This window comes from Orcinus orca, chromosome 19 (assembly GCF_937001465.1).
Source record: "Orcinus orca chromosome 19, mOrcOrc1.1, whole genome shotgun sequence".
Classification (NCBI taxonomy): domain Eukaryota; kingdom Metazoa; phylum Chordata; class Mammalia; order Artiodactyla; family Delphinidae; genus Orcinus; species Orcinus orca.
This window is the reverse complement of record NC_064577.1, coordinates 7,387,676-7,402,138: the sequence shown is the minus strand read 5'-3', so window position 1 is coordinate 7,402,138 and position 14,463 is coordinate 7,387,676. Positions and strand designations below refer to the sequence as shown.

At 60.1% G+C, this 14,463-nt stretch overlaps 1 protein-coding gene across 2 annotated transcripts in view; it reads right to left on the bottom strand.

The window, feature by feature from the left end:
* Positions 1-14,463, bottom strand: part of DOC2B (double C2 domain beta) — a 26,963-nt gene extending 12,500 nt beyond the window's left edge. The window contains exons 1-4 of one of the 2 annotated variants that reach the window (XM_033423292.2): positions 13,918-14,463; positions 6,185-6,264; positions 2,615-2,689; positions 91-200 (exon numbers count right to left, since the gene is read on the bottom strand). In XM_033423292.2, coding sequence (XP_033279183.2) covers positions 91-200; positions 2,615-2,689; positions 6,185-6,264; positions 13,918-14,284 — 632 coding nt within the window. In that variant the 5' untranslated portion in view covers positions 14,285-14,463. The remainder of the gene's footprint in view (positions 1-90; positions 201-2,614; positions 2,690-6,184; positions 6,265-13,917) is intronic. The other variant, XM_004267077.3, reaches the window with a different exon arrangement.

The window sequence follows — 14,463 nt, the reverse complement described above, 5'->3', positions numbered from 1 at the left end:
CAGGCGGTGGGCCGGGGGATGTGGGGAGGGCCTGCCCTGTGGACAAGGCTGGGTGGGGTGGGGGAGCCGGCGGCCCGGGGTCTCACCCACCGCAGGGTCTTTCGGATCATGTCTTCGTCTGTGATCCCGTAGTAAGTGAGGGTCTCATTCCACGTGGGGTTCAGAGTGTTTCGGAGAGTTTTTGTTCTGAGCTTATTTGCCTGGAGAGAGCAAAAAGGATCCTCTGAGTGTCAAAGAGGGTGATGGGCAACGTAATGGCCCCAAACACATCCCAATCCCCCAGATCCCGTGCATAAGTGCTCTTCCCTGGCAAAGGGGGATTAACGCTGTTGTTAATCAGCTGACTTTAAAACAGGCCGATTGGGGACTTCCCTGGCGATCCAGTGGTTAAGACGCTGCACTTCCAATACAGGGGGTTTATCCGGATGCTGTGGGTGGGCCATGTCCCACGTCATCACAGGGCCCTTAAAAGTAGAAGAGGGAGGCGAGAGAAGAGTCCGAAGGAGCGTGACAAGGGGAGAAAGTCAGAGAGGCGACACCGGCTTTGAAGATGGAGGAAGGGGCCACGAGCCAAGCAAAGGGGGTGCCTCTAGAAGCTGGAGAGGAAGGGGAAATAGCTTCTCCCCTCGAGCCTCCAGAATGGAACGCAGCCCTGCTGACACGTGATGGTAGCGCAGTGGGACCTATGTCGGATTCGCACCCTGCAGAACTGGAAGGTGTGAGATTTGTGGTGTCGTAACCCACCCAGTTGGTGGTCATTTGTTAGCGCAGCCCTAGGAAACTACAACAGGAGAATCCTGCCTCCCAGGTGCGTGCCCAGGTGTGTGGCGGGGGGTGGGGGGACCGGGGGGGGAGGGTGTCTGCAGGAGGCGTGGTCTGGGCGGCTGGGAAGCCTGGCTTGGACCTAGATTCTCTCCCTCAGCCTCCTTGCCTTCGCTCAGGCTGGCCCCTGCCGGGAAGGCACCTCTCCTGGAGGACGCCTGGGGGCTGCCTCCCCTCCTTCCTCAGTGCTTCCAGAGATCGTGGTTCTTAGACTCCTTACCTGCCTTGCCCCCTTCAGACCCTGACTTCCGTAGCCGATTCCCTTTGACGTCCACAAACCGGCCCAGGCTTTGAGGTCAGACAGCCCTGGGTTCAAATCCCAGCTCCACCACTTACATAAGCTCTGTGGAGCCCAGTGGGTTACTGACCCTTTCTGAGGGTCAGGCTCCAGGACGTAACACCACGTCTCTCTCAGCCTGGTTTGTAGGACCTTCTCTATAAGGTGCTCTGTGAAACTCTGCCCTACGAGGGAATCTATCCTATGCGGGGGGGGTCCCTAGGATTCAGCAGCCAGGTACTGCCGACTCGAGGTCCCAGGAGTCTAGAGACGCACGGTCACTGAGCCCCCGAGTTGGGCCCCTTCCCCTGGTCGCGTGGCCTTCACAGCCCTGGGGGTCCTCCCTGCAGCATGAGGACAGAGAGGCCTGGAGTGGGGAGCCTGCTCCTCCAGGTGTAGTGGGAGGTCCACTGCCCTTTCTCCTGCAGCCCTGCCTTCCCTTCTGGGATGGCGCCCCCGGACCAGGGGCAGCCCAGGCCCCAAAGTTAACTCAGGCCCCGGCAGCCTGTGGCGGCCACCTGGGGGTGGGACCCCCCAGTTGGTCTGCAATTGTCCTGAGCAGTGTTGGGGAGGCCCTCTGCCCAGGGGGGTGCCCCCACTGCTGACTCTTCCTCTCTATCAGGTCACTCGAGGGCCAGGAAGGAACTCCCCCAACTTTGGCTTCTAAGAAGGAGGCCAGGACTAGAACACCAGCCACTGGGCTCTGCTGCTCATGCTTCTGTGTCCTGTGTCCCCTGTCCCTCTGCCTCCACCCTGGTCTCTACCTGGAAACAAAGCTGCTGGACTCCAGTTGAGTCCCCCCTGGCATGGGGTCTGCCCTACTCAGCCCCTGAGATATCTGTGGGCTAGGGAAGGACCCAATTCTGAAAAGATGTGACCTTCCCTCCCATGACATTACAAATAAAACTACACTGAACTGTAAGACGTACGAAAGGAAGTCTCATCACGTTCTGATCTTCTAGTGCTGAAGGCCACCTTGATGCTTTTCGTAAGAGAATTTAAAAAATGGTTTTTTCCCTCTCCTTTCATAGATGCACCTGTTGGGCTGGTCTGCTTGTCAGGTCATCCGGTACAGGAACAAGGGTTCTGTAGTCAAATAATTTGGGCAGTTGCTGACTACTCCATCCCTCTTGTGGGGCATCACAGAGCAGCCCATCAACACATTAAAGGCTCTGGTAAGTCCTGCAGTAAAGAAACCTGTTTAACAATGTTTCCCAGTGTTATCTGGCCACAGAACCCTTTGTTTGCACACAGTACTAACGTCCAGCTGAGAGTGTTTCTTTTAAAACGCTGGCCTAGAAATTCTCCCCGGGAGTTTCCCCAACTCAGTGGACAGGTGGTGCTGACTCAAGGTCCCTGGGAGGCCTAGAGGGTGTGGGGGTGACTGGGTGCTCTGGGTGGAGGTGGAGTGAACCCCTCAACTTGCTTGGGCTCTGAGTGGGTGTGGGAGCTGTGGGCCTCCCTGGGTGCCCCAAGCCCAACCTGGACCCCAGTCGTGGCAGGAGGGCTCCTTACCTTACTGGCTCCTGGCAGCAGGTGCAGCTTGACGTAGGGGTCTGCCAGCCCATTGTGGTCCATCGGCTTCAGGCCCTGAGCAGAGGAGAATGGCGAAGGGTGTAACTGGGGGCTTGGGGACAGAGCCGCCAAGGCCCCCAGGCACCTGGGTCAGCAGGCATCCCCGCCCCTGGGCCTCCTGGCTGGGTCCATTCATGACCCTCTTCACAGAAGCAATCCTGCCCCACACCCCCAGAATGGGGGCGGCGAGGAAGGCTCCGTGCTGGTGCGATCTCCCCCCCACCGCCGCCCCAAACGTCTGGCCCTGGGCAGGCGACACGGGGTGCCTTTGTCAGATCGGACTCTTTCTGTTTTCCTTATCTTGGAGGCCAGGTGACTCACTTTCTCTGAATGAGGCCCTCGTTCTCCTGCTGTGGTCAGGCCTTTCCTTCTTCCCGATCCCCCTTCTCCCTGCTCCCCGTGCACTGCGACTTCCCTCACAGACCCGAGGTCCTTGTGACCCTCTGTCTGCTCATCCACACGCTTCCCTGAGGCCGTGGGAAAACATTCTGTGTCCTGGAGACCAGGCTCAAGTTCTCTCTGGCTTTGCCACAGCCCCCTGCCAGTCTGTGTCCCCAGAGGCCACACAAGCTGGCCGGCCAGGGAGGGTCCCTCCACAAGATGGCAACCCTCACTCACTCCCCCCTTTTTTTTTTTTTTTTTGGCAGTATGTGGGCCTCTCACTGTTGCGGCCTCTCCCATTGCGGAGCACAAGCTCCGGACATGCAGGCTCAGCAGCCATGGCTCATGGGCCCAGCCGCTCCGTGGCATGTGGGATCTTCCCGGACCGGGGCACGAACCCGTGTCCCCTGCATCGGCAGGCGGACTCTCAACCACTGCGCCACCAGGGAAGCCCCCCCTCACTCACTCTCAACCACCAGTCAAGTGTGCACAGCCAAGGAACTCACGGAACCATAAACAGGGGCCTAGGTGACCTCACGCTCGCTCCTGCTTGTGCTAATCGTCTATTCTGCTTCTGGGATGGCACACGGGGATGGAGGAAGGCAGCTAGGGCATGTGTGGGGTAGAGCTGGCAACCCCACAGCCTCATTCAAAGATGAGCTGCAGGGCTTCCCTGGTGGCGCAGTGGTTGAGAGTCTGCCTGCTGATGCATGGGACACGGGTTCGCGCCCCGGTCTGGGAAGATCCCACATGCCGCGGAGCGGCTGGGCCCGTGAGCCATGGCCGCTGAGCCTGCGCATCCGGAGCCTGTGCTCCGCAACGGGAGAGGCCACAACAGTGAGAGGCCCGTGTACCGCAAAAAAAAAAAAAAAGAAGAAAAGACAGGCAAAGATGAGCTGCAAGTTGGCTGCTCATGACCAGCCCACCTCCCCCACCTCCCAGGGGAGCTGAGGCTCTTCTCCCCCGTCCCCACCTTGGTTCGGAGGAGCTCCCAGGTAGGGGCTGAGATCTGAGGTGGGGTCTTCCAACTTCCAACCAGCACTGCTCGGCTACTGGGAAGGGGCCCACGGGTTTTAGAGCCAGGCTGGCCGGGGTTCAGGTCTCAGCTCCTGCACTTATCAGCTGAGTAAGTGGATGACTTCATCTGCCTCCTGAGCCTCAGCTTTATCATCTGTAAAATGGGTTAATAGTCCCCACATCTCAAGGTTGTTGGGGGAGCTGAGGAGGCAATGCTGATGCGGGGCCTGCTGGTGGGGCATTTGCTCCCCCCTTCCCCTAAATGCCGGGCCCCTTGGAAGATGCCGGAGAAGCTGCTGAGGGCGGAGGCATCTGAGCTGTGCTGGGAGCTGCCTGGGCTCCAGCTCTGCCCTGCTCCTTGGGGCTGGCTCCAGGACGAGGCTTGGCCGGGCGGCCCTGCATGCACTGTGGCAGAGAGGCAGACCTTCCCAACACAGGCCTCTCATCCCGCCTCTCACCCTTTCACACGAAGGTGGAACTTTCCAGTTCTGCTGTGGATATGAGTGCCCATACGTGCGTGTGCGTGTGCGTGTGGGGGGTCTGCTGCCAGGCCCTGTCCTGCAGGACAGCATTAGGTACTGAGCACTCACTCATTAAATGCTCACAACCACCACATAGGTGGGGATGATTAACCCTATTTTACAGATGAGCAAACTGAGGCAGCTCTGCTTACCTAGAGGGAGGGAGGCCAATCTAGGGTCCAGCACTGGGGCATCTGGCATCCTCCCAGGGGCCCCCGAGGGGCTCTGCCTGTCGGCCTCAGCCTTCCTACCCCCTGGGGCTCCTCCCCACACCCCAGCCCAGCCCCAGCTCCTCCCATGCCTGCACCGCCCCTTCCCCTGCAGAACTGGTTCTAAGCAGAGGATGAACTGGAGAATGTGGGAGCGACCATGGCTCGGGGGCCTCCCATCCCCCATCTCCAATGCCTTGAGTGATACAAACCCAAGTGGACACACGCGTGTGCACACACATACACCCCCCCCCACCAGTTCACCCACATAGCCCCTCTAGAGCCTGGGTAGGGAAGGCGGGGCACACAGCACAGGAGGGGCCTGGAGTCTGGGTGGGAAGGAGAAGGGATGGCTCTGGCCAGAGCAGCCTGGCAGCCAGTGCCCATTCCCAGTCCCCAGGCCTGGACAACCTCTACACAGCTGGGTGGAGGGAGAGGTGAAGGGGTCTGCCGGGGCGTGCACCCTGCCTTCCACCTCAGCACAGCCGGGGGTTATCAGATTCCCAGCTCTGTGCCTAGGGCAGGTCTAGAGCCCTTTCGAGGAGGGCAGGGCGTGCCCTGTGTCACAGCCCGAGCAGCTCCCAGAGGAGGGGGCGGGGGCGGTGCTGGCCCAACAGGGACACTGCTCACCCCTGCCCCGGTGGCCCAGCCACGGCGGCCCAGGCCGGGTGGGGCACAGCCGGGGCCGAACCAGGCAGCCTGCCCCTCTGGGTGAGCAGAGCCACGGGCAGGGCGGGAGGAGGGGCAGAGGAGCTCGCAGGTTGGGGTGCTGGTGGTGCGGGGCTGGGCGCGGGCAGCGATGCCGGAAGCTCCTTGCTCTGAGCCGGCCCCAGGCCCTTCCACGGCTCTACCGGGAGGTCTACCAGGCTGCACGGCTGCCCTTACCTTGCGGGAGAACATCAACTTGGGCACCTTCCTCCCAGGGGGCGCGTCGCGGTGTGGGGACGAAGGGAACAGCGTGGCTGAGAACACAGCTGACGGTGCCAGCCCAGGGCAGGACCAGCGTGGGGTTCTCAGACGTCCACGCCTCCACCCAGAGAGCAAGCTCAGGCCAGTGCGACCAGAGACTAATCCCCCGCCTGGCGTGGCGTCAGCGTCCAGAGCCTCCTCGGGGAGTCCGGAGGCACCCAATCCAACCCTTCCTCTTGGCCTGCAGGACAGGCCTGTCACCTCCCTGCCCGCCCTTCCCTCCTTCGACAGCTCCCCAGCTCTGCAGCCTCTGTCTCCTGAAAGCTGCCCCCCACCCGCATTCTCTCTGGCTTCTCTGTTCTACTCTTTCCCCTGAAAACCTCGCTGTAGGGGAGGCAGCTACATCTCAGGAGCAGCTGAGATGACTGAAGCAAGAACTCCCTCCTCGCCCTTTGCGCACAGGTGGGGCCTACCTTGGCCTTGCTGATGGTGCAGTGGAGAGCGTTGTTCTCCTGGTCGTAGAGCAGGCTGAAGTCCAGCGTGCCCAGGGCGGCTGCAGACAGGGAGGGCTCAGGTCATGCCGGGCCCACACGGTGGAGAAGTGTCAGCCACCCCTGCGCGGCTGGACGAGGTGCCACGGTGACCGCGCTGACTGCCACCAGCAGAGCACCTGCTGCGTACCGACCCCCCCCCCACCCCTGGGAAGGAGGCTCGGGGGCCCGTCTCCTCCAGCACCACGAGCGGCGAACTGAGAGTCAAAGCCAGGCAGTGGGCCCCTGACCCCTACGCCGTGCCTCGCGGCCCGTGGCTGGTCCAGGGTGGGGCCACATGTGCTACACACTCAGCTAAAGGGGTTCCTGTCCTCCTGGTGCAACCACTGGCCAGGGCTCCACACCTCAGCTCCCCCTGCCTCTTAACTGTCCCAGCCTCTTAACTGTGCGAGACGGCAGAGGGGTCAGGCTCTGCAGCACCGCAGGACCCAGCCCGGCCGACTGGCTGGCCCACTCACCGTCCCCCAGCAGCACTTGGGGCTGCGGCTCCCTGGTCTCCCCGGTCCCTCTGGAGCGCTGCGCAGGGTGTGAGGAGAGAGCTGGGCCCGCGTGCTGCTACCCCCAGCCTCTAAAAGGCAGCGAGTGATTCCCAAGGGCTGGGCAGAGGGTGCGGCAGTGATTGGATGCAGCTGCCGCCCTCGGGCGTGATCACACGCGGCAGCTGTGGCTTTTCTCACGGACATGGTTCCCGGCCTGAAGGCTGGGATGGTGGGGGGGAGCAGACCTCAGGGGCAAATCTCTCCCCCGAGAGGTACACATTCACAGGATGTCTTTAGAAGCCCAGATGCTCCTTGCAGGCTGCTGGGCTGGTCAACTGGCATCTAATTCATTCATTCATTCACTCATTCATTCATTCTTTCTTTCTTTCTTTCTTTCCCAAGTGTTTACAATATGCCAGACTCCAGGATCGAAGATATCAATAAGACAGGGTTCCTGCCCCGAGGAAAGCACAGCTTAACGGGAGGAACAGATGAAAAGGATTGGTCAAAACAAAGTCTAGTGGGCCAGGACTGATGGAGGGTTCAGGGGGGACGCCTGGCCTGGATGTGAACTGGGGCCATCAGGACAGGCTTCCTGGAGGAAGTGACACTTCACCTGAGCCATGCAAGACGAGTAGGGCTTGGCCAGTGCACCTTGGGGCCGGGGGAAGGGGCATTCCAACCACAGGCCAACCCAGAGGGTGGGGGGGCGGAGTGGTTGGAGTGATGCTCGGGGGGAGGCCAGGGGTGCCCAGTGTGGGTCTAGAGCAAACCACAGCCTGCTGGCTGAGTCCAGCCACTGCTTGTCTTGTACCCCAGCTCCTAACACAGGGTCAGGCACACAGCTCAGTGTCTCTGTCGTTGTCTCGCGGGGACACACGCAGGGTGCGAGACCTGCCCTCTGACGTCTGACCCTGGGTTCATATCCTGGCTCTGCACTTCCTTGCTGTGTGACCTTAGACAGTGTATCTAGCCTCAGTGTGCCTCAGTTTCCTCATCTGCAAAGTGGAGACACAACAGCATCCACCTCATGGCATTGTGCTTTAACACCGCGCCTGGGGTACAGAAAGTACTCAGTAGATAATTATAGAAGGAGCGTATCCATTTAGGTGATTTTTCTAGATAACTGTACTTGCCCCTCTGAGACACTTTCTGGAATGAACTCATTCCGAATTGGATCACTCCCCTCCCAGCCTTCGTGAGTAGAATACACAAATGGTCACTTACACTTTTCGGAATAACCTGAATCATTGCTATGACTACGGTTACTGTTCTGTGTGTCAGAGTCCCAGCCCAGACACAGAAGGGCATGTGAGATGATTCCTCCACCGAGGGATCCCAGGTGGTCACTCTGTTTTGAGGTTTTCTTCATTTTTTCCGCCTCCTCCTTTGCCGTCAGCTTGAAACTCCTGTTAGAGTACTTGCCTCTGGTAGCACAAACAGCTCTCTCTCCTATTCACTAGTAACTTGTCTCTTCTATGAAACCAGGTGAGAATACTTGTTAAAATTGTGTCTAAACTAAAAGTCAATAGGCCATGGGACTTCCCTGGTGGTGCAGTGGTTAAGAATCAGCCCGCCAGTGCAGGGGACACGGGTTCGATCCCTGATCCGGGAAGATCCCACATGCCGCGGAGCAGCTAAGCCTGTGCACGACAACTACGGAGCCTGCGCTCTAGAGCCCGTGAGCCACAACTACTGAGCCCGCACACCACAACCACTGAAGCCCACACGCCTAGAGCCCGTGCTCTGCAATGAGAGGCCACCGAAATGAGAAGCCCGCGCACCGCAATGAAGAGTAGCCCCCGCTCACCGCAACTAGAGAAAGCCCGCGTGCAGCAACGAAGACCCAACGCAGCCAAAAAAAAAAAAAGTCAATAGGCCTTGAGTGGAACCTAAAGTCCTTTTCCCTGAGCAGAGCATGCGTGCTTTAGTCCAGGTGTATCCGGCCTTTTGCTGCCTGTATCCTAGCTCCCCTCTGTGCGGGTAAGCAGGTGAGGTGCTGTAAGGGAGTGATGTATCACCACGTCGGTAACAACTAACAGCCATGGGCCCAAGCTTCTCCAGGCCCAGGCTTTTGTAATAATAGTCTTTAAAGCTCTTGGCTTTGCATGACATTAAATCAGTCTGCTGTTCCCTTCAGACCTAACCTGTGGCTTGTGCCCCCCAGACATTTGCCTCCTGAGGGCAGGGACCATGCCTCGGCCACACCTCTGACACCAGCAAAGAGCAGATGTTCAATCCACACGGCCAGTCCATCCAAACCAACTCATTCTCCAGCTTCTCACGCGAGCAGAGGTGTGATGCTCATCTATTAAAACAACACAGTCCACGATCTCTGCCCGGTTCCCAATTCCAGAGAAGGACAAGCCGGCAGACAGAGTCCTCACTGGGAAATTCAGCTCCAGGCGGGGAGAGGGGTCCCTTCCACTGGCTCTACAGACATCCGTGTTTAAGGAAGGCCCGAAGCTGCCCAGCGAAACCAACACTGGTATTCACTTCCCAGGAAGGAAGAGCAAGCCCAGTGCTGCCCCAGGATGGGATTGATGAATTGCTTTGAACTCCAAATGCAAGTTTTATAAGAAATAATAGTCTATAAATAGAAGCTCAGTCACCATTTTTAGAGACTTGCCGGTGGTGGAGCTCTCTGAGAGAGCTCATCGCCCAAAGTCTTTATTCCCTATTTGGAGAAATGAGGCTCAGAGAGGGGAGGTGATTTGGTCAGGGTGGCACAGCAGAGCTGGAAGCAGAATCCAAGCCTCTTCACTTCCATCCTGAGAGCTCCCGCCTTAAAGCTTAGTGGCTTCCGAACATTTTTTTCTGCCTCTTTGTTTAGCTGAACTCTTGAGAGGGTGGAAAGGAGAAACAAAAGAGAGAATAACAGAATTGCTCTCGGGGTGTGGGGAGCCGGAAGGGCTCAGCCTCCACCCTGGAGGAGCCTCTGAGTTGAAAACCCCCCTGGGCTTGTGCAGGCCAGGCGGGCCCTGAGGGCAGGTGAAGGTGCTTGTCTGCGTGAGCCACGGGGTCCTGTCCTCCAGCCACTCAAATCACACCTCCTGGCTGAAGTTAACATCCTTGGATAAATAATGAGGCATGGTCACTAATGGGCCTTTGAGACTTGTCACCAGCTTGTTGATAATTATAGAGCTTTAATGGGGCTAATTCAGAGAAAATCAAGCTCCAGCCCCATCAGTTCCTCTAAGGCAGCACATCCCTCTGCTCTGCTGACGGAGACTGACAGCATCATTTTGACCTTCGTTTGCACCTGGACCTTCCTCGCCCGTACACCCTTGGGAGTAGGAAACCAGCCCTGGTTTTGTTTTTTTAAGAAAAATGTCAGCCTCTGAAATAGTTTAAAGACAACAACAACAACAAAAAAAAAACCACGGCAAGAACCACAGAAAATGATCAAGCCTGCGTCGAAAGCATTTCATAGTTGGGGAAACTGAGGCACTGACCAGGCGCTGCAGGGGGTACAAAGAGGAATGAGCCACACATCATATAGCCCTGCTTCTCGGGAGCTCAGAGGCAGAGGGTTAGGACTTTTAGAAACCTATTCATTTCCCTGCTTTACATTGTTCAAAAATTTTCCACTGCCACCTGGACTCAGTTCAACCTCCTCGGTGTGGCATTCAAGGCCCTCTGTGATATGACCGCTTCGGCCTCACCATCAGAGGCCTTTTCCCCTTGCTCCAGCCACTCGACTCTTCCTCCTTGCACTAAGCCAGGCTGCGTCCCCCCTCCTCCCAGCCTCAGAGCGCCCTCTCTGTGGGGGAACTCTGCGCGAGCCGGTGCTTCCCATCTGGGCTCCTGACTCCCTGTCCTCACTGCTGGGCTACTTGTGTGTCACGGTTTCCGTGAACTCCCTGATGGCAGAGACCGTGTCTCAGGCATTCTGGAACCTCCACACTCAGCATAGTGCCCGACACCTAGTTGGTCTTATAAGGTTAAGTGCATAGAAATACGGTCCAGGTAGCATATGACTTGGCTCTAAGGAAAGGGAATCGCAGCCAGTGGGTACGGGGAAATTATTCGAGCCGAGGGACTTCTGGGCAGGCCTAACAGCGATTCCTCCCCTCCATCCTTGCTCCAGGCCTCTGTGGGGATCAGTCCTGACCTAGCCCAGGCTGAATCATGCAGGTGTAAGCATGGGCAAGAGATGTAATTCTGGCCAGCGAGACAGAAGGACAGATCTGCTGGGGACTTCTGGGAGAGGCTCCCTCACTTTTAAACTGAGACATGGGAGAGGAAACTGATCCTTATCAAATTTAGGATCTTACTGTTACATGTGATGTCTGGACCTGCAGCAGCCACTTTGAACCATGAGGGAGGTCAGCCTAAGAGGAAAAGGGCATGGCCATGTGGAAAGACAGAACCATCACCACTGATGCTGCTGACGAGCGGCTGCATGAATCTACCCCAGCGCCCCATGACCTCGACACCCCTCACTGTTTAAGGCACTCTGAATTTTTTTCTGTCGCCTACAACCCCCAAATATCCTAGTCGTTACAGCTTTGAAGAATGGACTGCTTCCACAGGTGGAGATTGGGTGGGAGGGCATCTCAGGCAGGGGAGCAGCACATGCGGAGGGTGGGACATAGGACCCATCAGGAGGGCAGCAAGCAGTGGAGTCCAGGTTAGCCAGGCTGCACTGTGGACCACTGGGAGGGGAAGGGCACTGGGCGGACACTTCTAACTATAATGTTTCTGCATCTTCTCCCCATCAGCGCTCCTCTATTAGATCAATTTGGAGCCTGTCAATTTTGTGCTTATGCCTTGAGGTGATGGGCTTTAAAGAGAAGGAAAAAAAGACCGAATAAATAAACAGCACTTCACTCTCGGCCTTGGACAACAGAGCAACCGTCCTAATTTCTTTTTGTTAGAACAGACATAATCCAATAATTAGGGCAGCAAATAGCATAACCCTGGCTAAAGCTGTAATGAACCATCTGGCTTGAATCATTCAGGCTTATTGGAGGGATCTGGTTGTCAGAGCTGGGACGGGGGTAAAGCCTGGAGTATTGGGCAGAGAGCAGTTCCACCCCGGAACCCGGTCCCCCCACGGGCAGGACCCAAGATTTCTGTGCTCCCATGGTGGGATGTTTGTTCGGCCGCTGAGGGGGTCTAAGCCCAGGGGGGCTGCCCCTTGAAGGGAATGAGGGGGCCAAGCTGGCCCTGGCCCAGCCACACACCGTCCTCCTTGGCTCTTTTCAGCTGACTGCCCTGGTGACATGGGTGTGGCCAGCCCATGGTTCAGGCTGGCAAGGCTGTGTCAGACCTTGTACAGCAGACCTCAAGTGCGTCTGTCCCCTGGCAGGACAGTGAGCTCTCTGGGTCCGGGGCCCCAGCCCTGTTCCCTCTGTGCTGCTAGGAGAGTGTTCTGTGAAGGACTGCTGGGTTGATGGACTGAAGATGGGGCACTTTCGGGTCCCCTCCTTGCCTGTGGGTTCAGGGACAGCCAAAAGAAACCACCAGATTTCTCACCTCTTAGCCGTATGTCATCAGAGGGCCCTGGGTGGCACCAGGAGGGCCTGAAGCCCAGGCAGAAGCCCTGCCCTGCTCGCTTGCTCCCTTGGCATAGCAGGAAAGAGGCTGGAAATGGGAACAAGTTCCTCACCCCTTCTTCTGGAGCTGGCTGAAGATTCAGGGCATGCAAGGGGGTGACCTGGGTCTCAGTTAGGGCCTGCCCAAAGACACAGCAAGTGAGGGGGTGCACCTTGCCCAGGGTGCCAGGAGCTGGGGGGGGGGTGAAGATTAAGGGCACAGCCTGGAGGGCAATAAGCTCTCCCGACCGTTTCCCCAGGCTGGCAGGAAAGTGGAGGGACGCCAGACTTCAGCCAGAGGGCTGTGGTCCAGGCCCGAGAAAGTGCAGAGCAGGCAGCTTCCCAGCACAGGCCCGGCTCCGAGCGACCCACTGTCTGACAGGCCTCCTCCCACTTGCACCTCCTGGGCCTCCCTAGGTAGGGTGATGAGAGGTCGGGCCCCACCTCTTCCCGCAGTGGTCACCCCCACTGTCAGCTTCCAGAGGCACATTTTATTCTGGGGGAAACTCCAGACCCCCAGCCTGAGGCCCGTGTGGGCATTCAAGCCAGACGCAGCCACCCTCGCTGCGCTGCGCGGGGGATGGGACCCGGCGAGCCTGGGGGAAGTCGGCGAGCGACCCCTGCCCCGGGAAAGGTCCACCTCCCAGGCAGGGCCGGCGTCTGACTCGGGTTTTCCAGCTCTGAGAGTCACGCGGCTGGGGCTACAGCTGGGCTGGGGGCCTGGCGAGCAGCGCTGAGCCCATCCCCACCCCAATCCCGCGTAAACCCATCCCGCACCGCCCGGCGACCTCTTCGTTCTCGGTTCCCCTCCAGTCCCGGCGCGGGCACCCTCAGAGCCTAGAAAGGCGCCAGGAGCGCTAGCCGGCCGGGCCTCGGCCCCGGAGGCCCCGGGAGCCCTGGCGCTTGCCTAATCCCTGGGGCTCGGGGCTCAGACCCGGAGGAGGAGGCGCGGGCTGGGGTGGGGGACCCTTCCCGACCGGGGAAGCGGGTGTAACAGGTGGGCGAAGGTCGGCGGCCCGGTCGAGCGCAGCGGCGGGACCAACGGACGCGGGAGGAGGAATCACCAAGGTTTCTCCAAAGGACAAGCGGCCCCGCAGTCCCCTGGTCCTCGGCCCCCCACGCCAGCCAAGCCGCCGCGCTCTGCGGCCGCCGGCCCCACCAGGGAGGCCGTCCGGCCCGGGCCCCGGGCGCCCTCTGCCTCTCGCCCAGCCCGACCCTCGGCCGAGGGGCCGATCCGCCGCGGGCTCCGGAGAGGGGAGCGACCACGCGGCCAGCAGCAACTGGTGTCTCCCCGGGGCGCAGTTCCGCCCTGCCTGGGAACAAAAGCCGCCGCCCGCGCCGGGGCTCCCGGCGGGAGGGCCGAGAGGGGGCGCGGCGCGGGCTCCGGGGAGCTGGGCCCCGGAAATGGGACACCCCCAGGGGGCCCCCAAACTTCCCACCTCTCCGATCTGCTCGGGGGCGGTGTCGGGGCTGTGTGTGCCGGGCGCGCGGAGAGCGCACAGCGGCCGGGGGCAGCGACACAGCGAGGGGTGTGCCGGGGGAACCGAGACCGTAGGGGATCCGAGGGCGGGCGAGGTCGGGAGCGAGAGCAGCCGCGCAGGGGCGGGGGCGAGAAGCCGGCGGGTGGGAAACTTACTGCAGTCGTCGGACTCGTAGCCGTCGGCGTCCGGCTCGTCCTCGGGCAGCTTGGCAGGCGGTCGCGCCGTGCTGCGGCCGGGGCCGGGGCTGGCGCCGTAGGCTCCAAACAGCTGGTCCACATCCTCGTCGTCGTCGCGGGCGCCGTCGGAGGGGCTGCGGCGGCCCGCGCTGGCCGCGGCCGGGCGCGCGGGGGCGTCCGGGGGTGCAGCGGCGCGGGGCCCGGCGTCCGGCGGCAGGCCCCGCGGGAAGCGGGGGAAATAGTCGGAGATCTGTTTGATGGGCCGGATGGGGCCGGGGCACACGTCGATGGCCATATGCTCCTGGATGCTGATGGTCGCCTTCTCCCCGCGCCGCCGGAGGGTCATGCAGGCAGCGCGGCCCCGCCCGGGCGCGGCCCGGCCAGACTCGGCGCGGCCCCGGCCCGGGGGCGGCTCAGCAGGCCCGGCTGGGAGCGGCGGGGGCTGCGGGCATCGCCGGCAGCGCCCCCGGACGGCCCTGACGCGGCTGCTGCCTGCTCGGCGGCGGCCGGCGCGAGTGAGTGCCA